Source organism: Ailuropoda melanoleuca, chromosome 13 (genome assembly GCF_002007445.2).
Source record: "Ailuropoda melanoleuca isolate Jingjing chromosome 13, ASM200744v2, whole genome shotgun sequence".
NCBI lineage: Eukaryota > Metazoa > Chordata > Mammalia > Carnivora > Ursidae > Ailuropoda > Ailuropoda melanoleuca.
In genome coordinates this window covers 33,919,854-33,946,518 of record NC_048230.1, presented here as the reverse complement: position 1 = coordinate 33,946,518, position 26,665 = coordinate 33,919,854, and the positions used below count along the sequence as shown (strand labels likewise).

The 26,665-nt window shown below is 50.0% G+C and overlaps 1 protein-coding gene across 7 annotated transcripts in view; it reads left to right on the top strand.

The window, feature by feature from the left end:
- The first annotated feature begins 4,459 nt into the window (after positions 1 to 4,459).
- RGS9 (regulator of G protein signaling 9) overlaps positions 4,460 to 26,665 on the top strand; it is a 64,822-nt gene continuing 42,616 nt past the window's right edge. For 2 of the 7 annotated variants that reach the window (XM_034640897.1, XM_034640899.1), the window contains exons 1-7: positions 4,461 to 4,994; positions 15,017 to 15,113; positions 18,881 to 18,931; positions 20,852 to 20,958; positions 21,166 to 21,217; positions 21,481 to 21,539; positions 22,767 to 22,843. In XM_034640897.1, coding sequence (XP_034496788.1) covers positions 4,938 to 4,994; positions 15,017 to 15,113; positions 18,881 to 18,931; positions 20,852 to 20,958; positions 21,166 to 21,217; positions 21,481 to 21,539; positions 22,767 to 22,843 — 500 coding nt within the window. In that variant the 5' untranslated portion in view covers positions 4,461 to 4,937. Of the gene's footprint in view, positions 4,995 to 15,014; positions 15,114 to 18,880; positions 18,932 to 20,851; positions 20,959 to 21,165; positions 21,218 to 21,480; positions 21,540 to 22,766; positions 22,844 to 26,665 lie in introns of those variants that run through there. The other 5 variants (XM_034640896.1, XM_034640898.1, XM_034640901.1 and 2 more) reach the window with 5 other exon arrangements.

The following is a 26,665-nucleotide window of genomic DNA, read 5'->3' as shown; positions in this document are numbered from 1 at the left end:
AAAGGGACCAGTGATTGTCTAGGGACAGCAGGGGGAGGGATCACAAAGGAAACTTCTGGGGGTTATGGATATGCTCCCTCTCTTGATCATGGGTATGGTTTCACGGGTGTATACATATATCAAAACTTGTAAAATTATACACTTTAAATACGGTGCGTTTGGTGTATGTCAATTACACCTCAATAAAGCTGTCTAAAAAAAGTCGCACATCCTGTGAGAAATAGAGCAGGGCCCAGAACACATATCTTGTGCCTTGAGGCCTTCACACCTTCCTTAGCCCCAACGCTGTCTTAAAACCAAAGCCTACTTCAAGTTGTGAAAAATGCCTTTTTTCTTAATGTCATTTGTAAAAACTCCACAGCTCCAAATTTTTTATAATGTAAAATAATAACGCCCTTCACCAGAAAGTAGCAGACGTCACTCGAGAAAGTTCCGGTGTGACCTGGTCCATAGATAGACAGCAGTGTACCCCACAGAGCTGGGAGGCGGGTGGGGACAGAACAAGGCGTGGTTTTATTCTCTTTACCTGTTTATCTCTGGTGGTCCTCATGAAAGGTATGATCTCTGGATGCATCCAGACAATGTAATTGAGGATAAAGGATAAAGGATGGGGTTTTCATAGGACTGTACTTTGTGATGTACTGTACTTTTGATGGCCCCTAATGGGCCAAGATAGTTTCTGAGCAATCCCTGGATGAGGAAGAGGCAGGGAACCTTCCAGAAAGGTTCTAAGTTCTCTTTTGCTTCCAGTCTCCCAGATCGAACAGCCAGGGCCACCAGGTGTGGCCTGCTTCCTGAGGCCTAACATAGCTTCTTTGTGGAGAAGGTGAAAGTATGGGTGGGAGGCGCCTTACCCACACTTGGCTTTATTACGGAACCAAAGCTGACCAATGGGTGCACAGAGAGATTCTGTCTGGCTGGCCTGGTGTGCTCACTGCGGGAAAAGAAGGCCCTCTGGTTTCCCTACAGAATATGTTTTCATGAGCTATTGCCTCTTCTAGCAGGTGCTAGGAGGAAACATTCATGCATGGAAGGTGTTTTTTTTCTCTAAATGATTCTGTAGGATTGCACATGTAATACACACTTGTAACGAACTCAAACAAGACAAAATTATATGAAATGCAAATGAGGGGTAGAAAAAGTAGTGGCCCGGGAAGTCAGATGAGCTCGAAGTGATTTCTGTCTGAGTCAGGGAGACATCTGTGCAGGTGGGGCGGGGCGTTACTGAGCAGTTCAAAGTGCTTGGGGACACAGATCAACTCTGAGAACTACCGTCTGGGCTTCTGCGTTATCAAAGACATTTAACAGTCATGCTGCTTCTTCATGGTTTCCCTACCCTGTGTCCCTCCTACCTCTTGGATCCGTTGCCCTCATCTGCATGGCCCTGTGCTCCAGGAGGCTGACCCTAACAGGTACATCACCCAGGCTCCACTGCCCCCTGACTTCTGGTCAGAACTGAGCAATGGGGGGCAGGCACCAGAAGGAGAGTGGGTCAGAGTATTTATTCCCCTGGCATGCTGTCTAGCCATGGCTGTGTCCCTCCAAGATGACAGCCCTGCAAGGCAGCCCCTCCACCAAGGCTCTGGCCCCCCGGGCCTTTAAGTCTGGTAATAGCAGTGGCTTCCATGGCTGTCGATCTCTGGGTGGCTTGACCTCTTTTAGGGGTTCCCTTGACACTGCCCCACCTCTAAGAAGACCCTTTGTGAAGTCTCTGCCTGGAAGTGGTCTGATACATCCATCCTGTGGGAATGAAACGTTGAAGATTTTGTCTCCCCTCCCAGTCCGGGAGCTGGGAGCGTGGCTTTCTAAAGTCTTATCTCCTCAACGGTGAGCACAGTGCACTGAACTAAACTGTTGAGCAGGCCAGGGACGTTTAACTGGGAGGTGACTTTAGACCTGGGTTTTAAAGGACACTGCTGTATGGATGACCATGTCATTGTGCTTGGATGATGTTTATCCTACAGGGGACAAGGTTCAGGCCCATGTCGATCACACGGAATAGTATCCAGGGCAACATGACCACTTTAGGGTCTGAATGACACCCTTTTGTTAATGAGGAGGAGGCCTTTGATGACAATAGTGACAGTGATGATGACGGAATGCTCATTTACCTGACTGAGTCATGGGAGGATTTCAGTTTTGTACCATGTCCCTCTACCATGTGGCAAGATAATGTTTGCTTTTGGGAGTCAATCCCTTTGTTGAGGTCTGGTTTATAGACTGTGTCACGCTCCAATTCTAAGAGTACAGCTGGATGGGGTTTGACAAACTTATTTACCTGTGTTACTACATTCCCATGGAGATATAGAACATTTCTATCACTCCAGAAAGTTCCCTTACACCTCTCTCCGTTTAATTCCTGACTTGAAGCCAACCATTGTCTGATTCCTGCCCACCTCCCTCTAACGGATCTCCCAAGACCTTGTGTCCAATGCATTCCTCACCAACACTGCCCCCCGCCGCCCCGGCCCGGCCAAACAATGCTTATCCTTGCCTCTGTGCCTATTCTTTTGCTGTTGTCTGTGCCTATTCTTTTGCTGTTACCTGCAGGAACCCCTTTTTCCTTTAGGACTCCTCTTTCAGGAAGTCTCCCTGATCTTCTCTTCCACTCGGGCTAGATAAGGTGCCCTTCTACAAAGTTCTGTCTTGCATTGAATGGATCTCCATTATATATAGATTTGGTTTATAACATATTTTTGTTCAAGTATTCTTCTCCCCCATGAACCTGTGAGCTCCTCGGGACAGGGACTGGGTCATATTCCGCTCTAGCACAATGCCTGGCATGCAATAGTTCGTTGTTTAAATGAATAGGTGAATTAAATCAATTCTATTTTTCAGGACACTGTCACTAAAGTCTTGACACATTATGCGCTAAGCCCCTTTGGTTGCAAGAAACAAAGACTCAAGATACTTGAGAGGATTTGTGGAGATGCACGTGCCCTTGGACAGGCAGGGAGCCAGGTTAGCCCTAGGGACTTCTTGGTCTACCTCTTGGCCCCTCCTCTGCTCTTAGCCTGTTTAGTTTCTTTGTTTTTTGTTTTTCCCCCCAATGGGCTTCCTCTGCTCATTTCTGTTTCCTTGTAACTTCACCTTGTATTTGGCCTTAGCTTCCTCTGGCCCTGACTTTACGTCTGTCTGGCTGAAGTCGACGTTTGTGAAGGTAACACTCCAGCAAGCTCATGTAAGCTCTTCAGATCCATAGCATGGCCACAGCCTGAGCAGGGAGTGGCTGCCAGCTCACATCCTCAGCTTCCCTGGTCCAATGAGCTAAGGGTGGGTGGATCCCACAAAGCAAGGCTGCTCCTTGGGCAAGGCCTGATAGAAGGGAAGGAGAAGACATTGGCAGGCATTATGGGGTCTCTTCTATCCCATTACTGAGCAAGAGCTCATGTATTTTTCCTGTTTTTGTGCCTGAAAAGTTAAAGTTTTCTCGTCTTTGATTGTAGGAAAGCCGTTTTCCTCCTTTCCGCTTAGGGTTTACAGAATCAAGGAACATTGAAGCTGGAAGGAAACTCATAGTTCACCCTCTCCAGCATATCCCAGTGTGTGTCCTTTATAAGTCCAGGCCCAAAAGACACTCCATTAAAAAAAAAAAAAAAGAATCATATTTGGGTATGGATATCCCAACACTTTTCTTGGGTTGTAGTTCACACCAGGAACATAGTGGCCTGGTTTGCTTAGTAGGATCTTTGGTCTTCTGCATGGATGGATATCTTCTGCACTTGGGTCCTGGATTCTCTAAAGCAAAAGTGAGTGGTGGACCACTCTCAGAGGGGACCAGCCATGAACCCCTTGGAATTGTTTGCAAACTTGAGTCAATGTTGTGGGAATTGTGTGTCTTATGTTGTGTGTATGTGCACGCATGTGCCATAAACAGGTTCCTGAGAAGGTGTCCAGAGCTTTCATCTTCAGGTATGACCAAAAATAGGGCTATGGATAAGAGCCACTGCTTTAAAGGGACAGTGATTGGTGTGCCCTCCTGAGTCAAACCCTTCATTGCTCTTCTTCCAACTCAAACATTTTATCTGCCACAATCGATCGCCATCCAGCTAATATGAAAAAATAAGATGCTTCACAGACAAAGAGTCTTGCTGATTACTCAGGAAGGTAATTTTTCATGCTTAGATCAGGCAGCTGGCACAGTAGTGACTGCATCTTTCCTATCTTCCTTCCTCCCTCCCTCCCTCCCTCCCTCCCCTTCTTCCTTCCTTCCTTCCTTCCTTCCTTCCTTCCCCCTTCCCCTCTTTCATTAACCAACACCTCACCAATCCACTTATGATTTGTTTCCCTAAACACAGCTAAACATTTGTTAAGGACTAAGCACTGTGTTACACATTTCCCCATTAAATGATATAGCAACCCGTCTGTTGGGTATGACCATCCCATTTTTCACTTTTATCTTTCAGGTAAGGAAATTGAGGCTTAGAATTTAAGAAACTTGCCGAAGGTTGCCCAGTTAGTTAGTGGCAGAGCTGGGATGGGAAAGACCATTTTTTCCCACCGCGCTCATTAGTGAGGCTGCTTTGTCTCACTTCTGCACATAACTCACTTCTGCCCCAGATGAAAAGGCTGCTCTCTGCGACAGATCCTCCCACTCTCGGGGGCGGACACTCCCGGGTCTCACCTGAGGCTCCGCGGGGTCCCGCCGGGACCAGACACCGCCCCCTGGCGGCAGGTGGGCGCAAGCGCAGCGCATGCTAATAAGCCCGCGGCGCGGCGCGCTGATTGGCTGGCGCGGATTCCAGCGGCTTTCCCGGGGCGGGGGCCGAGGCAGAGTAAAGGGGCGCCGCCGGCAGCAGCCGCCCCCGCCCCGCGCTCCAGGCCGCCCTCCTCCCCCGGGACGTCGGGGCGTGTGCGAGCCACGCGGGCGCCTTCGCCCGGGGCTTCCCCTCCTGTGGTCCGCTCGGTTCTGCTTCTGAATCCATCCAGGGTCCGGGATGACGATCCGACACCAAGGCCAACAGTACAGGCCGAGGATGGCATTTCTGCAGAAGGTGAGCGCGGTCCGGTGCCCTGGGCCCTGGGCGGTGCGCGGGGTCCCAACTCTGGGAAGTGTCCGCGGAGATGCTGGGGAGGCGCGGGGCGTGTGGCCGGGAGTGGAGGGCATCCCTGTGGTCCGTTAGTGCTGCTTGGTGTTATTAAATGACTTACTTGCTCTGTGTGTGTGTGCGTGTGCGTGTGCGTGTGTGTGTGTGTGTGTGTGTGTGTGTATTTTAAAGACTATAATGATTAGGTTTCCACGTAACCTGTTTGTAGTGGAGACTCTGAAGCCAGGGGCGATGGTCCGCTGGAACCTGGAAAACAACCTGTTACTCTGGAGAGGAGGGTGCCAGAAGGCTGTTCAGCCGAGGCTGTGTCAGATTTCAGACAGAAGCCCGATACTATCCTAAGATTCCCAGAGGTTGAATGAACATTTTTGCAATTTTTCAAATCCCAAGTTAACAGTATTTTTAAGTAGGAGTGTGTGTGGTGTGTACACATAGACCACAGAAATGGTGTGATTTGTAGGATAATTTGTAATTTTGTAAGAGCCCCTCGATTCCTCATTCAAGTATGTGTATTTGTGGATCTCGGGTCTGTCTGGCGGTGGAGGTCAGAGCCTTTCCCTTCCATTGCAAAGACTTTCCCAGACCAAGTGGACAGGCACAGGGTATCCATCCGTGGACACTTGGGATGCGGCATGTACCTTGTAGGGTGATGTGTTGGGTTTTAACTGGCTCATTTTTGTTCTAGACTTTTGAGATAACCGTTGTCAGAGGAGATGGACAAAGAATTAGGTCCCAGGTCACTTGCCCAGCCTTCATCCCATCTACAGCCATTTTTCACAGTTCAGTCCGCCTTTTTAGGCTTATCTTGTTGAGTAGAATTAGCTGAATGCTTTGTGACAATTAAGAGCCCTGCCCTGAGCCCTTAGAGCTCAGCAGATTGGGGTAGTTGGTGACCAGCTGTCCTGATTTGACCAGGACTTTCAATGCTAAAGTCTGGAGAGTTCCAGGCACAATGGAGACAGTTGGTCACTCGTGGACCACCTACTTCAAGAAGCTGGTGCGTATTCCAGATAGTAGAGCTGTGAGGATAACCCATAAAAAGAATCCTTAGAGCCTGTATTGCAGACACCAGTTCCTAAAAGCAGAAGAAACCACCTAAGTCTGATATCTGAAAGCCATAAATCATCTTCCAGGATTCTCCCGGGTCTGCCCTCGTCTCCCAGACAGGGCAGCTCTGGCTTGGAGGCTCAGAGAGCAATGGTCTGGAGACATTCTGTTTTCTGACTCTTGACACTCTTTTCCATCATGACTGTTACCTGGTAGATTTTCCTCTCTACCTGGCCTTCTGACTGGTGTCTTGGTTTCCAGCCTCCCTCTATACCCGCAGCCTGCCTCCCTCCACAGTATGCTTCGTAACCACATTGATTTTCTTCCTTAAGCTAACGCTGATCTCCTCAGCCTAAAACCCTCCGCTGGCTTCCCATGTTCACAGGATCAAGTACAGCCTGCTCAGCGCAGGCCCTCGGGATCCTGCTTCGACCCCCCTCTCTCTCTGCCTCCAGGGAAACAAAACAAAGCAGCCACAGTCCTCAGTGGGGCTCTTGCCTCAAGGACCTCTCTACCTTTCTAGGAACCCTGTGCCCTGTCATACGTCAGGCTCCTTTCCTGAGAAAGCCTTTTCTCCCCTTCTCACCTGCCAATTTCCCCCTCTTCCGCTGTGAAGGCCGGTTCTCCCCAGGCCTTGGAGCCGAGCCACTTCTTTTGCTGCCCCACAGACTCTGCCCACAACCCCAGGACTGCTCTATCCCTTTGCCTTGTGGGGAGGGACCTGACTGTTTGTGTATTCTGAGGTCCCCAGTCAGGTGCCAGAGCTCCTGAGAGCCGGTCTCAAGAGCCCTGCCAGGGGGTCCTTCATGATGAGGCTGCTGAACTAGATGTCCAGCCTTCAGGAGAGGGACGCAGACCAAAGGGATGTGGACATGGGTGCAGTGTCATTCACCACTCAAAGAATATTTGATGAAATATTCAGTGAATATTTATAAAGTGTGCTCTGCCCCATAGTGGGGGCGTACATGCATTATCCCAACTGGTCCACAAGACGGACATTATCATCACCATTTACAGAGAAGGAAACTGAAGGTCAAAGAGGTGACTTGCCCCAGTCATATAGCCACTAAGGGGTGGAACCAGGAAAAATACGGGACTGACCGTCATCTATTGCCAAATGCGGTACTATGCTATGAGCTTGGGGCGGAGAGGAGGCTGTGGGAAGGCCTGACTTAAGTGCATGGGGGATGTGGAGCTGAGAACCAAAGGATAAGTAGGGGTTCTAGGCAGAGAGAAAGGAAAGGATGTTCTAGGCAGAGGGAATGGCATGCGCTAAGTGCATGTGTGACATACGGTGGACCGCTCGCTCCCTATGGCTGCGGCACACGTGGGCTCCTGTTCCAGTGCTGGCCTGTCCCCTCTGTGATTTCCAGATTACCATCCCTGCCAGTACCAGTTGCTGCTGCCCTTGGGAAACACTGTGGCATTGACTCTCCTGGTGTCGTGGGGAGAAGCCTTCTGTTAGATGCTGTGCTTTCTGGTGTGGCTTCTGGCATCTGCTTTTGCTTGGGAAGGGAGTGCGGAAACAGAAATATTAGGAGGTGTGGGCAGAGCAGGGTATCTTTTGCTTGTATCCTTTCATTCAACATGTATACTGGGGACACTGTGGGGATTAAGACGCAGCCCCTCCTCCCAGAACTTAAAGTCTAACAGAGAAGATGGATGCATAAATAAGGAGAGAAGTGTTCTCAAGATCGCGGCAGACCTCGTTAGAGGAGATGTCCCCCCCCACAAAGATATGCATATACGTACCCCACAAGGTGGGGGATGCTTAGTTCTGCCGGGGTGATGGAATCAGGAGAGGGGTCACAAGGGGGCGTTGTAACTGAGTTGAGGTACAAGAAATTAGTTTTCTTTGCCAGGGGGATGGGAAGATGAGCAACTGTTTAGGCAGATACAAAACAGACGTGGCAAACAGCACGCTGGTGTGGGAGAGCCATCGGGCTGGGATAGCTGGAGGTTGGTGGGTGTTAAGGCTGCGAGTTAGGAAGGGCCCAGACCTGGGGGCTTTGGACGTCGTGCTGACGAGTTGGTTGCTTTCTGCGTTCCGTGAGAAGCTATTTGATGTTTTAAAATGAGTCGGTTTATGTGCTAGAAGGCTGATTCTGGTTCGAGGGTCCACATGCTTCTCTACGCTGGCCACACTTAACGATAGATTGATATCAAGTGTCCGACCTTAGAGTTTCTGATTTACTTACCAGGTCATTAAGTAATGAAGCGCAGTGGAGTCCAAGCATTGGTGTTTTTAAAAAAGCTTCCAGGGGATTTGACCGTACAGCCTAGCCGAAAGATCCTGGGGATGTTTGGCAACATCTGGAGACATTTGGGGTTGTCGTATCTGGAGACGAGGGTGCTGCTTGCATCCGGTGGGTAAAGGCAGGGGTCCTGCTAGCCAATGCACAGGACAGTTGGCCCCGCAACCAGGAATCATCTGGACCCAAATGTCAGTAGTGCTGCGGCTGGGGACCGTGGGCCGGAGGACACACTGGGGGTTGGAGACGTGCCAGCCGAAAGGTACATGCCAGGAAGGCAGAGCCTGACGGTCCAGAGGGGAGGTTCAGTGATCCCAGGAAGCAGGATTTAGTGGGCAGGTAAGACATACCTCAGAAACAAAAGCAGAGTCAATGGAAGTTGGCCGCTATTGTCTGGGGCCATCTAGAATGTTTCTCGGGCCTTTGACCAGGGTGGGAAGAGCAGGACTTGGGGAAAGACCCCTGAGTACCGATGAGGGTATGGGGCTCACGAGGGTGTTCGAGACGGCGGGCTGAGGTGGCGGGGGTCAGCTGGCCTCTGTGTGGCCAAGCTGGTTAGCAGGAACACCTTCCTGTCTGTTAGCAAAACAAGCCGGTGGTTCCGGGTCACTCTGCCCCTCTTTGTATAGAGAAGGACTGATTATTATCATCCCCCTGGGAGCCTTCTCTGGCTTGAAGGAAAATTCCAGCCCCAGAGATCTTGCACAGTGAGTGACAGCTTCTTAATGTGAGGAGCGGCGTGGGTGTGGAGGGTGGGATGCCGGGGCCGTGAAAGCCATCGTGTCTGCTCCTCTGAGATGTCGGGGTTCCCTGGCTTCTGGGAGAGGAAATGTGGGCCAGCAACTGCCCCCCACCCCTGTGCCTGTCCCCCAGCACGGGGTCCCAGGCGGCCCAGCGCGGCCTGGCTGTGCGGCCTGTATTTGTGCCTGGGAACGGGATTTGGCTGAGTCTGGTTGGGAGTGGGCATTGACATTTGCGGGTGGGGACGGCTGGCCTCGGCCTCATCTCCCGGGGACGCCCACGGGACACCAGGGGGAGGTGTGAGAGTTGGCAGCCTTTTGGAGTAGAAAGGCCAGGGCTTCTTGCTGGCTCTCTGGAGAACTTGGAAACAGTTGGGATTCTCTCCTCTCCACGATGGGCAAAGGGGTTTTTCTCTTGGGGTGATTGATGGAATGCAGAGTCTATCCTTTTTTTGGGCCGCCATGACAAAGTACCATGGGTTCTGTGGCTTCGACAGCAGAAATTGATTTCCTCACAGCTCTGGAGGCTAGAAATCCAAGACCAGGCGTCGGCAGGGCTGGTTTCCTTGGAGGCCTCTCTCCGTGGCTCACCGACGGCCACCTTTCCCCATGTCCTCACATGGCCTTCCCTCTGCACCTGTCTGTGTCCTAATCTCCTCCTCTCCTGAGGACACAGTCGTACCGGATGAGGGCCCACCTAATGACCTCATTTTACCTTCATGGCCACTTTAAGACCCTCTCCCCAAATACACTCACATTCTGAGGTACTGGGGATTAAGGCTTCAACGTACAAATTTTGGGGGACACAGTTCAGCCCATAACAGAGTCTCTCATTGTTTCCCTAGGTGACTGGGGAGACCCCTTAGAGGAATTTATAGGAGGAAAGTTCTAAGGAAAATTGATTGGAACTGCACTGGGCTGAACGCCTTCAAAATGTTCTCAAGGTTCACGTGATGCTCCCTCCTCCCACCGGCCCTTCTTTTCTGTGAACAGTGACACACCTGCTGGAAGGAAATGTGACTCCCCTCATTGTATTTTTAAAATAACTCTCATTATTCCTCCCCTGAAGATTATTTTCAAACTCTTTATAACTAGATTTTTTTCCCCCCTTAACTCGAAGAAAAGAAATCCAATCCACTGATTTTCTCTCAGAGGAACTCAGATTTCTAACTCATAAGGCAATTTCTATTTTTTTCTCCAATATCTGGGCCCCCTGTTTCTGTGAAACATGGCTGTTTCATCCAAAAATTTTTGGACAAATAGGGGATTTTATCTGGCAGCTAATGTGGGAAAGGGGGAGGCCGAAGTCCACACCTCAGAAAATCAGGCACTTCTTAGAGTAGCCTATAAATTTGCAGAAGAAGCTGAAATGGATAATTTCTGTTCCCAAACAATCTGTGAGCCGAGGAAGTGTCTGGGCAGGTGCGGCGTGCCCTCAGCCTTGCTTCCCTGCGTGACCCTTCACCTCCACAGCAGCTGGGTCAGTCTCTGTCGATCACTCTTTTTTAAATTGTATTTTATTGTGATAAGAACACTTATTGAGAGTATCTACCCCCTTAAATTTTGAAGTGTGCAAACCATATGGGAGAGCAGATCTCTACAGTTTCTTCACCTTGCTTAGCTGAAACCTGATGCTTGGTGGTTGGCAATGCCCCGCTTCCCTTCCCCCAGCCCCGGGCACCACCATCCTTCTCTTTGATTCTATGAATTTAGGTACCCCACGTAAGTGGGACCATGCAGTCCTTCTGTGACAGGCTTACTACACTTAGCAAAATGTTCTCCATAGCAGATTGTTCTCCGAGTTCATCCCTATTGTTGCAGTTTCCTTCTTTTTAAAGTCTGACGAAGGTTCCATTGTATGTTTCTGCCACATTTTCCTTATTCATTTGTTGATGGACATCTAGGCTGTTTGCACGTGGTGAACAGGGCTGCAGTGAACATGACTGCTCATCTCTCTTCGAGATCCCGATTTCAGGTCTTTTCAGTACACACCCAGAACTGGGATTGCGGGTCATTCTCTTTTTAATTTTTGGAGGAGCTTTCGTACTGTTTTCCATAGCAGTGGCACCATCTTGCTTTCCCACCAACAGTGCACAAGGGTTCCAAGTTCAGTCTCTTCACTTTCCTGTGTAGAGAAGCCCGGCGCCTTCTCAGACGGTCCCTCCCTTGGAGCACAGCCCCATCCTCACTATCTAGGAAGATCCCCTTCGCCCTCCACGCACGTTTTTTGGGAGATCTTCTCAGCCATCCTTCTCGTGCCTTGGCTCCTACTGCAGTTAGCGCCTTCCCCTTTATTTGGTGCCTAATTCAGTCTGCAGTTGCTGTCTACGAAATAGTCTGTAGATCGCATTATAGTAAGTGCTTTATACCCTCAATCTCAGCTAATCTTCATGACAGCCCTCTGATGATATAGGTAATATTGCAATCTCTATTTTACAGAGAAATGAGTCTTAGTGAAGTTTAGCAATTTCCCTAGCTTCTACCTTGAGCAGGGATTTGAGCTGGGCTTTTTCTGCTCCCAGATCTCTAGCATTTATCTTAGTTATCTTTTTATTTATACAAATGTCTTCCCAGTCCTCTGTGGGCTTGGAGGATGTCTTTTACCTTGTAGCATCGCCCCCACAGTGCTGTGCACTTAACCGAGCTCCATAAATACCTGTGTTTGAACGGCGACGAGAACGGGGTTTTTATTCCCAGTCATCTAAACACAGCCGTGCATGCAAAGTCTCAAAGACGCATTAATTATACAAAAGCTACTAATATTAATGATTCCAACCAGAGCCACTAACATGAATCTCTCCTGATAAAGCCTGTATCTTTTTTAAAAAAGATTATATTTATTTACATATGAGAGAGAGTGGGGTGTGGGGGGAGGGGCAGGTGGAGAGGGAGAAGCAGACTCCCCACTGAGCAGGGAGCCCGACTCGGGGCTCAGTCCCAGGACCCCAAGGTCATGACCTTAACCGACGGAGCCACCCAGGCGTCCTGATAAAGTATATATCTTTATGAGTATATAACATATCTGTCCTTGTACAGCATTTTTACACAATTACTTAATGAGATTCTCAGAGATTACAGAAGTGTGTCAGTTACCTGGGCATAGACTATCTGCTGTCCCCATTTTATGGCAGAGCAAGGACATTCAGAGAGGTTCAGTGAAATCCCACAGGTAGTAGAGAAAGGAAGCCCCATGGAACTGTGAGAACCGTGGGTTTCTTTTCTTTGTACCATTGCCAGGCGCAGCGTCTGAAAGGACTAGTAATTGTAAAGGGCTGTACGGAGCGCTGGAGTGTTGTTTTATTTAAAAGCAGGAGAATAATGATGAGATAACCAAGTCAGTTAAATTGAGGGGAAGCGGGTGAAGCAGTGACCTGTTTTGGTTTGGGGAGCGGCTGGAACTGGGCAGGTCGGGTTTGAGGTGCAGCCCTCCAGGAGGATACGCCCAGCTCTATGCAGGAGAGGGTTTCTGGACGGAGAAGGACAGGAAAGGTTTTCGTTCCTGCTTGCCCATTTGTATTCCGTGCTTCTGCTCCTGCTGTCCCCGGAGCCTGGAATGCACTGGTCCACCATCCCCCCCCTTCTTTCTGGTGCCTGATTCCTATTCATCTTTTTAAGATTCACTCCAGGAGTGACCCACTCCTGACCGCTTCCTGGCGCTGCTGTGTTCTCATAATACCGGGAACTCACCTTCGTCAGGGTCCCTCCCAAGTTGTCCCGTAATATCCTTGCACCAGTGAGCTCCTTGGGCTCGGGGACCACATCACCTTATCTTGGGTTTTCCGAAGTGACTGCCTGGTTGTTGAATGACTGACTGACCACGGCAAGCACGCGGCAGGCTGGGGGGTGCATGGTTTCTTCAGGAAGGAGAGGTTTCCTGGGGGAACAGGAAGCTTGAAACTTCGGACTCGTGAGGCTTTGTCAGTGCCCATGATAAACGTGGACAAGACACACACCTGGGTTGTCTTTTGCTTTGAACTGTGCCAACCCACCCGGTTTGTTTTACAACAGCCTTCGGTGGATTTAACTTCTGTTTAATTTTTTCAATAAAAAACGATTTTTTAATTTTTTATTTTATTTTTTTAAAGATTTATTTTTATTTATTTATTTATTTGACAGAGAGAGACAGCCAGCGACAGAGGGAAGGAACAAAGCAGGGGGAGTGGGAGAGGAAGAAGCAGGCTCCTAGTGGAGGAGCCCGATGTGGGGCTCGATCCCGGAACGCCAGGATCACGCCCTGAGCTGAAGGCAGACGCTTAATGACTGTGCCACCCAGGCGCCCCCAAAACGATTTTTTTATTAACAAAATAAAATAAAGAGCATGCAGATGTCTTCCTGCAGTTCGCTCCCCCCCCGCCCCCCGACAGCTCATGGGTTCCCTTTGCTTCAGCTCTCTCTCTCCGATGCTCATGACTAATTCATCTCTCTGACCCTTATCTCTTTCGCACCTGGGATGTTCATTTCCCGTCACCTGCCAGACACCGTGGCTAGCTCGGCCAGCATCCCGAGGTGGGAGGTTTTGCCCTCAGAAGATGCTCCTTCTTTGGCACTTCCTACGTTTTTCTATTCTGGGACCTGGCAACTCTGAGCCGCGGAATTATAAACTTTGCCGCCCTCACTGAACAAGTCAGTCACTTGCAAGTACAGTTCACTCGAGTTAACTAGGGCTCTAAAAGCGGAGCCTGCCTATCGCCCCTGCCATTGCCTTCATTTGCATATTCCCTTCTGCACCAGCTGCTTACTGGTACCAGCTACGCGTCTGGCTCTATGCCAGCATGCACGATAGCAGCATCGGACCACAGCAGACAGAAGACCTGCCCTTGAAGGGCTTACTTTCTAGGAACAAAGGAGACACATAATAAGCAATGTGATTGATAGGCAGATAATTTCCTATGTTAGAAGGTGAGTGCTACTGAAAAAGCGAGTAGGGATCAGCAATGCCGGGGTGGAGTTGAAGGTTGTAGTGTTAAGTAGGATGGTCAGGGTGGGCCTTCTGAGCATGTTAGCGGGAGAAACTGGTGAGCGAGTTAGTTACACAGGGAAGAGCGGGCAAGGCACAGAGAATAACCAGAGCAAAGGCCCTGGGGTGGGTACGTGCTAGGCATGGTCAGGGAGCAGCAAGGTGGCCAGTGTGGCTGGATCGGAGGGAGTCAGGTGGGCGGCTGTAGGAGGAAGGGGACCCAACCACGTAGGCCAGCTGGGGAGCTTTGCCATTGCCTCTGAGTGGAATGGCTGATGCAGGGTTTCGAGCAGAGGGGTGACACCTTCTAAAATAATTGAAAGATTCTCTCTGGCTGTTCACCTGAGAAGACACAGGGAGGCAGATGTGGCAAGAGGAGAGCCACACTATTTCTTGCTGGGACCATTGCAGTAGCTTCAAATGACTCTTCCCCTTTCTTTCCTCCTTGGCAAACGTCCTCATACTTCAGTGCTCGTCTCTGTCACGGGCCACATTTCCCAAGCTTGGGCTGGATTATGCTCCTGCCCCGCAGTTGCTGGGGGGACCTAATGCACGCTCCAGGAATGGCATTCAAGGCCCACTGTGATCTGGCCCCCAGCTGTGGTTCTTGCTTCGTCTGCCCCCGTTGTCTGTCCCTCTCTCGCCCTGGGCACTGGCTCCTGTGTCTTCTCACTTTCTGTCCAGCAAAATCCTTGTTTGCTGAGTCTCCCCTTCTCCTCTGAGCCTGAGCAGACTCTCCCAGGTCAGAGCTCTCTGAGCTCCCGCACCCAGCGAGGGTGTTTGTGTCTGTGAAGGACACGTTGAACCTGGTTGTGTTGTGGTCACTCCGTATCCATCCAGATCGCAAGCTCCTGATGGTAAGCTCCCGGTGTTCCTCGTCGCATCTTTCGCCCCCTCCGCGCTGCAGACAGGGGCCTTGCTTGGCTTTTGAGACACTTCTGGTCAGCCAGTGTTTTCGGTTCTGTTTTGCAGATCGAAGCCCTAGTGAAGGACATGCAGAACCCAGAGACGGGGGTCAGAATGCAGAACCAGAAGGTTCTGGTCACCAGCGTCCCTCACGCCATGACAGGTAGTATATTTTGTGACTTAGTCTTGGCCTGGAACTGTCCACACACAGAGGTTGGCAATCTATAGCCTGAGGTCCAGGTTTGGCCCATGGCCTGTTATTTGTGCATAAAGCTTTATTGGAACACATCCACATCCCACTTTTTAAAAAAATATTTTATTTATTTTTGAGAGAGATAGAAAAAAAAAAAAAGGAGCTGGGGGGAGGGGCAGAGGGAGAGGGAGAAGCGGACTCCTTCCTAAGCAAGGAGCCCAAAGCGGGACTCGATCCCAGGACCCTGGGATCATGACCTGAGCCGAAGGCAGAAGCTTCACTGACTGAGCCACCCAGGCGCCCCCACATCCCTATTTCTGTATTATCTTTGGCTGCTTTTATGCTACAATGACAGGGCTGGGTAGTTGTTCAGAGACTGAATCCTGGTCCGCAAAACTGAAAAGTATTGACAGCCTTTTACAGAGGAAGTTTGCTGATCCCTGGACCACAGGCTTCTTCTGGGAAAGGGGTCAGAAAGGAAAGGAGAAAAGGAACTAATAGGTCACTTTGTGAAGCCATCCCTCACAGGAGATCATTTAAAAAGCTTTTACTGCTGCTTTCTGTTTTGCCTGTTTTAATGAAATTAGGTAGCATTAAAAAAAAAAAAGTACTCTCCGGCAGAAAAAAACGTGGTCTTTGCTCCACCCTTTCCTGATCCCTGTTGACACCCGTCTTAGGTACCCCACCGGGATAGCACCAGTGTCTCTTGTCTCTTTCCTCTGGATGTGGGGTAAGGGAGCATCATCTGAGGATATCGGCAGAGAGTGTTTCCTGAGATACATTGTGGCCCGAATCAGACAGCTTCTCCAAGCACGGGCCTGGGCCTCGCCACTCTGCACCGCTCCTCGTGAATGCTCGTTCTCTCCCCCACCACGAGCTGACTATTTTCACTCAAGGTGCCGTGGTCTTGGCAGAGGCAAGCTGGCTCACAGTGTCCTCCTGTTTCCCTCTCTGTCTGTTTGGAAGAAGGAGTGCCCCGGCCAACAGTGTGTCACTCAGGTCTCCTTGAGGGCAAACAACAGAAATTCAACCGGGTTGGTTGGAGCAAAAGAGCAGTTGATCAGAATTGGACAGAGTAGCTCACAGAAGAAAAGGAAAGTGACGAGCCACACTGGGAAGGGCTAGGAAGCAGAGTTGCACAGACGCCTCAAGAGCGGGGATTGATGGGCAGACTTCTCAGGGTGGGTCTGCATTTTCCCCAGCATTTAAGATGTACTTAGGTTGATTCTTCCCGAAGGCATCCCTGCCCCTGCCCCTGCCCCGCTCCACTCCTGGTTCTCATTAATTCTGGCCTGAATTCTCCCCTGGATTGGGAAGCCCTCAAGGGGAGATACCTTGTCTTGCTCACCTGGCTAACTCCCATGCTTAGCCTATGTTGGTCAGGGTGGAGGTTTTCATAGAAGTTTCTTCAATGCGTGGGTCAGTGATGGTCTAGCACCGTGCGAGGAGAACTGGACTTTGAGACATGCCCCCTAGGATTGAATCCTTCAGGTGCCTCTTTCAAGCTGTGTAGCCCTTGTCTTAATCTTCTCATTTTGAAAGCAGGACTAGCAATCCCTGTCGAAGAGATCGATTGCGGGAGTTTGGTGAGATAGTACTGAGCACGTGGTCAGCAAGCATGGATGCTCGATGTGTGGCGATGGCAAGCAGCTTCCCACACCGTGTCACTAAATACCCACCATCAAGTTCAGGGTCGAAGGGACCATCTGCTTTTTGCAGATGGGGCCATGGACAAGAGGAGAGGTTCAGCTGCTGGTCCCCCTGTCACTAAACTCACAAATGGCTGAGCTTGGATCTGATCCCAGTGCCCATCCCTTATCCGCCGTCAGTGGAAAAGCTACTTTCTTTCCTTGCACACAGGGTGCGCTTGGTTCCTGGGTTTGGGCGAGGCTGCCCGCCTGCCGTGTTTCTTCCTGTTCCTCCTGTGGGTGAATTTTAGCGGCCATTGGAACAGGACTCGGGGAGAAGCCTTGGGTCCTGCGTCAGCGCTGATACAAGCAAATTGGGAAATCAGCATCAGCTCCTCAGATGGCAGGTGACCCAGGACTTTGGCGACGAAGGTGGCTGACGTGGGAGCCGGCCACACTATTAGCACAGACCACGTGGCGCAGACGCTGGTGGCCTGTAATCTTATTTGGTCTATTTTAGGAAACAGTCAAGTGGATGAGAAACCCCTCGGCTCCTTGGTGGAGAGCACTAATCTGTCTGCTGTCTGCCTGGGTCTCTCTCTCTCGGTCTGCATACCTCTGAGTGGCATTCAGGGAGACCCCAGGTGGAAAGTCTAAAACACCCAGTCCTAGCTAGGAGTTTACACAGGAGTTTAGATGAAGAATTTTGCTTTAGAACAGCTGAACAGGGGCGAATAAAACTAAGAACAACAGATGAGACCTACTGAAAGCAATAACAGTGGGCATGTGGGCATAGACAGAGATAATGTCTGGACACTTGTGCCCCAGGGCGTGGAGAGGAAGGTAAGTTGCCCATCCTTAGCCAGGCCGTGGGCAGGTAATTAAGCTCAGAGAGTGTGTGAGTGGCTCCCCTCCCTTTGCTGGAGGGGCCCAGAAGAAATGCCCCTTTACTACCGCTGAGGAGGGAAGTATTTGGAACGGTTTAGCCACAGAGGCACAGGCACTGGGGTCTCAGATCCAGATCCTTCTTCTCTGTATGTTCTGCGGGCCAGTTCCCATGCAGGCAGGTTCCAAGCTTGGCCTTTGTAAAGCAGCCTGAAGTTGCTAGGAACTGTGGTCGTTGGTGTTTGCAAGGTGGCGTCTGAATTGGGATGGTTGGTTCCAGGGCCTCTTGTCTTTCCTCGGAGTTGCTGTTGTCCTCTTCCTCCAAGGAGCCTGTTCTGCTTACGGGGCTGCAGGGCACAGGGTGAGGTGGAAGCAAGAGCTTCCCTGGGGTCCGACAGAAGTTCTGGATTGTTGGTGGAACTTGGCTTGCTTTGGCCCTTAGCTAAATCTGAATCTTTGGGGGATGGGTGGGAAGGGGGGTGCTTGTTCTCTCCTGACCTCTCCTGATCTCGTCCCTGTCTTCCTCTCTTGGTTTTTTTCACACCAGTCTTCACTCTGCATTGTTCCCAGGCCAGCCCCTAATAGACTAGAAGTGGAGTCCACATCCCCTTGTCTAAAGTTATAAATCAGCCCGCGGAGTGTTACCAAAATACATCGCATTCTCCTGCTTTGACCGGAGTACCTTTGCAATGACCTGAGAGGCCAGGTCTGAATTGAGAATTTTCTGACTCCTCAGAGTTCTGCCTGGGAACTTGGGAGCCTAGGAGAGCCATCCCCTCACCCTTAGCTCATCCCCACCTTTCCTCCCATCTCGTGCTCTGATTTCCCTTCATGTGACCAGGGTCCATCTGGAGCCCCACAGACAGCAGGCCTTGGGTCTGGGTTTTTTTCAGTGTTGAGACTTAGGCTGTTTGCTTCCTATCTGATGACTGATAGTCTATGCACCAATTGTTGTGAGGTAAGAAGAGAAGTACTACCAGAGAGGTAAAGACCGAGGGTGCGTGGGGGCGGTTCAATGGGAAATCCAGCTGGAGTCAGATCCTGGATGACCCTGAATCATTGGGGGGGTCGTGGAGGAGAGTCCCTGAAAGTTTGGAGCAGAAGAGGGACGAGATCCCAGCTGAGTCCAGCAGAGACAAGTCAGGCCACAGCGTGGAGGAGGGTGTGGAGGTCAGGGGATGTGCTAGGAGGCTCTGACAATGGCCAAATACTTCTGGTTTGCAGGAAGTGACGTTCTACAGTGGATCGCCCAGCGGCTTTGGATCTCCAATCTGGGTGAGCGCCCGTCTGGCACTCCGGCAACAAGGACGGCCGTGGGTGCAGGGCCCCCAGAGAATCTCTGGAGGGTGGAGACTAAAGGGAGGCTTAACCTTGGTCTCTGAGAAATTGACTGGAGAGACAAGGCATTCACATGTAAAATGACCCGAATCAGAAGTGAAGGCATGATGGGGGGGGAATTGTTTCATACAAAATACTGAGAGCACGTGAATAACGGATACTTGGGGGAAGAATCAGCCAACACAGAATTCTTGGAGGGGGTGATGCGCACAGAAAGCTGATTTTGAAAGAAGGGACTCTTGTGAATTGTGGAGGGAAGCCCTGAGGGTCTGTCTTCCCGGAGGGGGAACTAGCAAGAGCAGTGGTGTAGAAATGGAACGAATGAGACAGGGAGCGGGAACGAGGGGAAATTGGGAGAAATGACTTCACCTGGGTGTGGAGGGCAGAGGAGGGGTAGGGATGGGGGTATAATTGGCATGTTTGCAAATTCCAAGCTTTTTTTTTTTTTTTAAGATTTATTTATTTATTTCAGAGAGGGAGAGAGAGCTCCAGAGTGAGCAGGGGGAGGGGAAAGGGAGAATCCCAAGTAGGCTCTGCGCTGAGTCCGACATGGGTCTTGATTCCAGGACCCCGAGATCACAACCTGAGCTGAAATCAAGAGTTGGATGCTTAACCGACTGAGCCACCCAGGCGCCCCTGCAAATTCCAAACTTTATGTGGGAGACAAGCAGTAGGAAGCCACGGGGATTTTTTTTTTAATGGCTTTTCAGTCATTTTCTTTTTTTTTTAATTTATTTTTATTTTTATTTTATTTATTTTATTTTTTATTATTTTTTTAAGATTTTATTTATTTATTTGACAGAGATAGAGACAGCCAGCGAGAGAGGGAACACAAGCAGGGGGAATGGGAGAGGAAGAAGCAGGCTCGTAGTGGAGGAGCCTGATGTGGGGCTCGATCCCATAACGCCGGGATCACGCCCTGAGCCGAAGGCAGACGCTTAACCGGTGTGCCACCTAGGCACCCCGCCATGGGGATTTTTGAGCATAGTCTTCTGTAAGCTAAGATGTTTGCAGCAATTTGAGGGATGGCTCAGAACAGAAAGAATCTGACAGACCACTGGAAAAGAGGCTGTTGGTACAACAAGGCATAAAACATGAGGCTTGTTGCTGATGGAGGGAGTGAGATGTGAAGAAGGAGGGCTGGTGAGAAAGTCTTCTCAAGTTTTGGAGGCTAAGAGGGATGGGATGTGGGCTGGGTCCTTGAGCCCAAGGCCTGGAGGGATGGAATGCTCTCTCAGCGCTGGATGGAAGGACACCTGCTTCATTGGCGCTTCTGAGAAAGAGCCAGGAAGGTTTTCCTTTAATTGATGCAAATCCAGAAACGAGACTGTGTTTCCAAGCACAGTGGAGGTGGGTGGGAATTAAAGTGAGGCGGGGAGGAGCCGGGGGGAGGTTGTGGGATCTGGACCTGGGAGGCAGGCAGAATTGAACGTGGGATAGAAGTTGACTATAAGCATGGCCTCCTCTTTCCTCTCTGAGCAAGGAATGTTCTGTTGTTCAGAGACATTCTCTCCCTGCTCCTGGGGACTTCTCCAGACCCAAAGGGCCCAGAGAAGCTTCTCCGAACACCTGCAGTGGACCACCTGTGGTACCCATTAACGTTTGGGTTCACTGCTCCCCTGGACTTAGGAGTTGTCCTTCTCGGGGGTCGGCTGGGGAATCTTCCTCTTACTGTGTTCCCCAGCTCATAGTTGCCCATAGCCAAGTTCAGGAACCACTGCCCTTGCTCCTTGGATGAAGTGCTGTGAGGATGGGGGCACCTCTCCTGGGGTTTGGGGTGCTGTGTGAGCGTCAGGCAATGAGCTTCTGCCTTTGGTGTCTGCTCTTGACTTCCATGTCTTAACGGTTTCTTCTCAGAGGCACAGAACCTGGGCAACTTTATTGTCAAGTATGGCTACATTTACCCCCTGCAAGATCCCAGGAATCTCGTTCTCAAGCCTGACAATAGCCTGTACCGATTTCAGGTAGGTCTTGGTCTTGACTTTGAGGTTAATATGGGATTAAGCTTATTTGAGAAGGTCATCGTGTGGCTTCATATCCCCATACATCAGAACTTTAGAAATGGTTGGGGAGGGGGGCTAAGGTTGTTTCATCTCAAGCCACAGGGCTGGGGGCCCAGGGGGACAGACACAGCCCAGTGTTTAAGCATGGTTTCCTGGTTTCTTTTGTAGACGCCGTATTTCTGGCCCACCCAGCAGTGGCCGGCTGAAGATACAGACTATGGTAAAACTCCACCACCCTATGCTTTTGGTACCCCTTAACACACTGCTTATTTACTTGCCACATTTTGGAGACATTTGTCTCGCTGTCATCACGCCCTTTATGTCTGTTCACATCTGTATTGGGAGTGTTCCCAGGGAAGGGACCAGGGTTCTGCTGAGACTTCTTCCCACCAAGCCAAACACAGCAGCCTCATGCATATAAAGGCTGCCGAGGCAGTTTTAAAATACGATGATGATGGAAAATGTCATCGCTTTCTTTTCCAGCCATCTATCTAGCCAAGCGAAATATAAAGAAGAAAGGGATTTTAGAAGAATATGAAAAGGTACAGAGATGCTTTCGAGTACATGTTATTATAATTGGAATAAAGTCTCGAGCTGTTGTTTTTCCTCTTCCCCGTTTCCTACATCATTGTACCGTCATCATCCATCCATTCATTATCTATCCATTTATCCACCCATCCACCATCCATCCATCCATCCATCCATCCACTCTTCATCCATCATCCATCCATCCACCCACTGTCTATCCATCCATCCGCCATCCATCCACTAACTATCCAACCATCTATCCACCATCCATCCACCTACCCACCCATCCCCACTTCATCCATCATCCATCCATCTACCCACTGTCTATCCATCCATCCATGTACCATCCATCCACCATCCATCCACCCGCTATCTACCCATCCATCCATCCATCCATCCATCCATCCATCCACCATCCATCTACTATCCATCCATCATCCATCCACTCACCCACCATTCATCCATCCACTATCCATGCATCCACCATCATCTACCCACCATCCATCCATCTCCCATCCATCTCCATCCACCATTCATCCATCCGTTTAGAAGCATCTCCTGAAGTAAATTCCTCCCCATGTCAAGCTTCAGTTTCTCCTGCTGTAATTTAAGCTCTTGCCTTGGTGGCTATTGGACACACAACAGCTACTACCTTCCTTTTGCTGCCCTAGAACAATGAAACAATTAATATGCATGATAATGGATATTATAGGATGAACAGATTTAAACATGAGTTTGTGATGGGAAAACAATAGTGTAGCTTTTGTTTTAGGCCAGATGAGTCAGATTTCTCAAAGAACACACCCTGGCCCTCAAAAGGCTAGATTTCTGGGTAGACAGCAGCAATCTTGCTGTGTTTTTATTCTTTACAAACATATTTTTGGAAGAGTCAGCATCATGCCGATGTTAGGACTTGCCTTTGTGCATTTGTGGTGCCCTGTGTTGAATATTGAGTTTCTGCATTTTCTCCCGCTCTCTTCTCCTCTTCCTAATCAAATCTGGGATACATTTATTTAACAAAAAAAAATCCAAGCCAGGGTGTGGCTTTTGTTGTAAAGGCTTTTTGAGAATTCGGTGCTACCCTTTGAATGCACGTTTTTGCAAAGCTGAGATGGGAGATCATTTGGCTGGGGCTAGGTTGCTGCTGGGCAGAAGCATGCCCTCATAGGCTTAGAGCTTTCTGCCCTCTGCACACAGTGTATGTCATGGGGTTTAGTGTTCTTTTCGTTTTCCATTTCTAGGAAAATTACAATTTCTTGAACAAAAAAATTAACTACAAATGGGACTTTGTCATTATGCAGGCCAAAGAGCAATACAGGTAAGCGAAAGATGACGTTTGTCCACTGGTCGCCCTTCCTCCCTCCCTTCCTTCTTTGTTTCCTTTTACTAAAATAAACCTTCATTGGGCACTATGTGTGCAACCCTGGGCGAGGCATGGGGAATATAAAAGCACAGTCTGGGGTCAGGCAGGTGAACACACAGGTTTTGATGCTGCACTGAGGTGAGGGCCTCACACAGGGGTTTCCAGAAGGAGCTGGAGGAACAACATTGAACCTGGAGGCTACATAGGAGGTTTCTGGGTGAAGGATGCTGGTGGTGGATGCAGAGGAAGGGCGAGGTGCGAGGAAGGATCTTCTGAGCAGACAGCACCAGGGTCCGGAGTCAGGGGAGTGCCTACCTGATGCAGTTCTGCATAGCGGAAGCAGAGAGCGTAGAGCCTGGGACTGACGGAAGTGAGACCCGAGACGTTAGCGGGAGCAGGTCGTGAGAGGGTTTTGTGCTAAGGGCCACAGGGAGGCATAAAAAGATCTTAAGCAGATTCGCACGGTGGAACCACCCACTGCTGCCCTCATTTGCCTGCTGTCCACTTCAGAACTGGAGCTGGAAGTCCCTGGAAGTCTCCGCCCTGTCTGTGAGAGCCAGATGTAAATGTTGGGGAGAGTGAATCAGTCAGGAGAAGGTCAGGCTGCAGTAACAAACAGCCCCCAGGTCCCGGAAGCACGAAACCTCACGGTCATTTCTTGCTTGTGTTACACGTCCACTGTGGGTTAGCTGGGGCCCTGACGTGCTTTGTGCCCACTCCAGAAGCCATGCTGTGGGAGCAGCACCATCCAGGCTTTGCCTGTTGCTGGAGCAGAGGGAAACAGAGCCCGTGCGGGTCACAAGTGACACATGTCACTTCTGTTCACAATTCATTAGCCAAAGCAACTCCTCCTATGGTTGGGCTCCACTTCAAAGGCGTTTGGTGGGGATGTACAATCCTCCTGTGTGCCTGTGATTTGGGGAGTCAGGAATATCTGGGGACCCATACCAGATTTTACCAAAATGGGTAAGTCCGGCTGGCCCACCTCGCTCACTCTGGCAGGTCCAGTTTCTGGAAGGTCTACCTTTGCTGGTGCATAGTTGGGCTGGACAGTGGACTCTCATCAAGCAGCCTCAGGACTGGAGTAGGGGGGATTAGTTAGGGTTCTCTAGAGGAACAGAAATGGTAGGATATATATGTATGTATGTATATTGAGAGATTCTTGATAAGGCATTGGTTTACACAATTACAGAGGCTGAGAAGTCACCAGACCTGCAGTTGGCAGGCTGAGGGCCCAGGAGAGCTGGCGGCATAGCTTCGTCTGAAGGCTGAGAGGCTTGGGGGCCCAGAAGCTGATATTTTAGTTGAGTCTGAAGGCGGGAAGACTGATGTCCCAGCTCAAGGCCATCAGGCAGGTGGAATTCCTTGTCATTCAGGGGACTGTCATCCCTTTTGTTTGACTCAGGCCTTCAAGTTAAAATACCCTTATCTGAAAACACCCTCAGGGACACACCCAGAGTAGTATTTGACCAAGTATCTGGGTGTCCCACGACCCAGTCAAGGGGATGTATGAAATTAGCCACCATAAGAGGTGAGCACTATTATGCAGGAATGCCAGTTCAGGAAACACAAAACTTCTAATGGCAGATGGCTTTGTTGCCTTGAGGGGGGACTATCTGCTCTGAGGCTTGAGATTCACATAGAGGAGCATTACTCAGAGACCTGGCATGGGCCTTTCACCATTGACATGTTTCTGCCCAGGTCTGTCTGAAACAGAGCAGCTGTGGGGAATGCTCTAACTTCCCATCACTTGTATTTGTTCATAAGGCTTTATTTGGTGAGTTCTGTGTATGGTCTCCTTTCCTGTTGGTGAGAGGGAAGTGCTCACGGCAGTAATTCTTGTCACCCCTCACATCCACAAATGGGGAAACTGAGGCTTAGAGAGTTTAAACAGTGTGTGGCAAGGTCACTCTGTGATGTAATGGTTGAGCCTGGACTAGTATTACTTTGTTCCAGTCAGTGCACGAGTTTTGAGTTTCTACTGGGTTCCACCCCGGGCTGGAACCCCCTCGTCCTCCTCCAGCTCTCTGCTCTGAGCAGGATAGCCCAGTGATCCTGAGGACTGCAGATCCTGACATATGGTTTTCAGAACATGCTAGCTGCCTATGCAGCTCAGGGCTATTCTCAGTGGCTCCCAAAGGCCCCACCACTCAGGCCTTGGCCTCAGCCTAGATAAAGCTCTGTGCTGCCCATGTCATAGGACATAGAAATTCATAAAAGGCTCTCTCCTCAGACACCGGTTTTTCCCTGCTGACTCCATTGCTTCACTCAAAGGCTGCCTCTGATTTCAGATTTGTGTCTGCAGTAGCTAATTTTGTGTCAACTTGTCTAGGCCATGGTACCTAGATAGCTGGGCCACCACCAGTCTAAGACGACACTGTGAAATTTTTTTTTTTTTTTAGTTTTTGATTTTCAGTTAATCTCTACATCCAGTGTGGGGCTCAAACTCACAACCCCGAGATCAAGAGTCTCATGCTCCACTGACTGAGCCAGCCAGGGGCCCCTGTGAAGGTACTTTTTAGATCAGATTAGCGTTTACATCAGTAGACTTTGCGTGATGCACAGACTGCCTCCACAGTGTGGGTGGGCCTTATCTAATCAGTTGAAGGTCTTAAGAAAAAAGACAGGTTTTCTGAGGAAGAAGGAGTTCTGTTTCCAGATTGCCTTTGGACTCAAATTGCAACATCAACCCTCCCCTGGGTCCCCAGCCTGCTGTGTCCTATAGAATTTAGACTTGCTAGCCTCCTCAATTGTGTGATTGTGTGTTTTTCCTTAAAATAAATAGATTGTGCCCCTGTCTATCTATTATCATCTATCTACCTATCTATCTAATCTCCTACTGTTTCTATTTCTCTGCAGAGCCCTGATTAATACAGAGGGTCTCACCACAAAATTAGGTTGGCTTCTGAGGTAGCCATTTTGTTATACGGAGCCTCTCCACGCACACCTCTTTTCTGAACCCCAGACTCAGTATCTAGCTACTTAACATCTCACGATGATGTCACACCTCAGACTTCACTTGTTCATACCTGAATGTTTCTCTCTCTCATACCCCAAACCTCTTCCTCTAGTGTTACCCACATCAGTGCAAGGAACCCCATTTACCTCCCACCCCCAAACTCCCATGCCCAGTGTCTAGTTATCTGGTCCTTTTGCCAACCCTGGCAAAATTCCTTCCACCCCACCTGCCCCCTTCTGTCAGCCCCTACCTCCCTCCCCTGGTTGAACCAACCTCACTGTCACCCAGGCCATGGCCGTATCCTCCCAACTGCTCTCTCTGCTCCCATTTGCCCCCATTTTAAAAACACAGATAGGGTCCTGTCACCCTTCAGAGGGAGAGCTCTCAGTTCAAACGTCACATGCTCAAAGAGGCTTTGCTGATTAGTTGTTCGTGAACATAGATCATTCTAAGACTTAGTGGCTCAAAACAGCAAGTTGTTCTGTTATCTTTCAAGGTTTCTGTTGGTCTGGAATTTGGGAAGGGCTTGGCTGGGCAGTCCTGGATCTGAGTCTCTTAAGTGGTTGCAGTCCAAGGGCTGGAGCTGGGGGCCTGGAGCCACTGGGTGGGCATTTCTCGCCCTCATCACGGGGCCTCTGGGCCTCTCCGGGTGCCTTGGGCTTCCTTGCAGCATGCTGGTACCGGGGCAGTCACATTGCTTACAGGTGGTCGGAAGCCTCGTGGGCAAATATTCCAGTGAGGAGGGTGGCAGCTGTCCCACCTTTTATGGCCCAGCCTCAAAAATCACAGAGGGCCATTTCTGACATACTGTGTTGGTT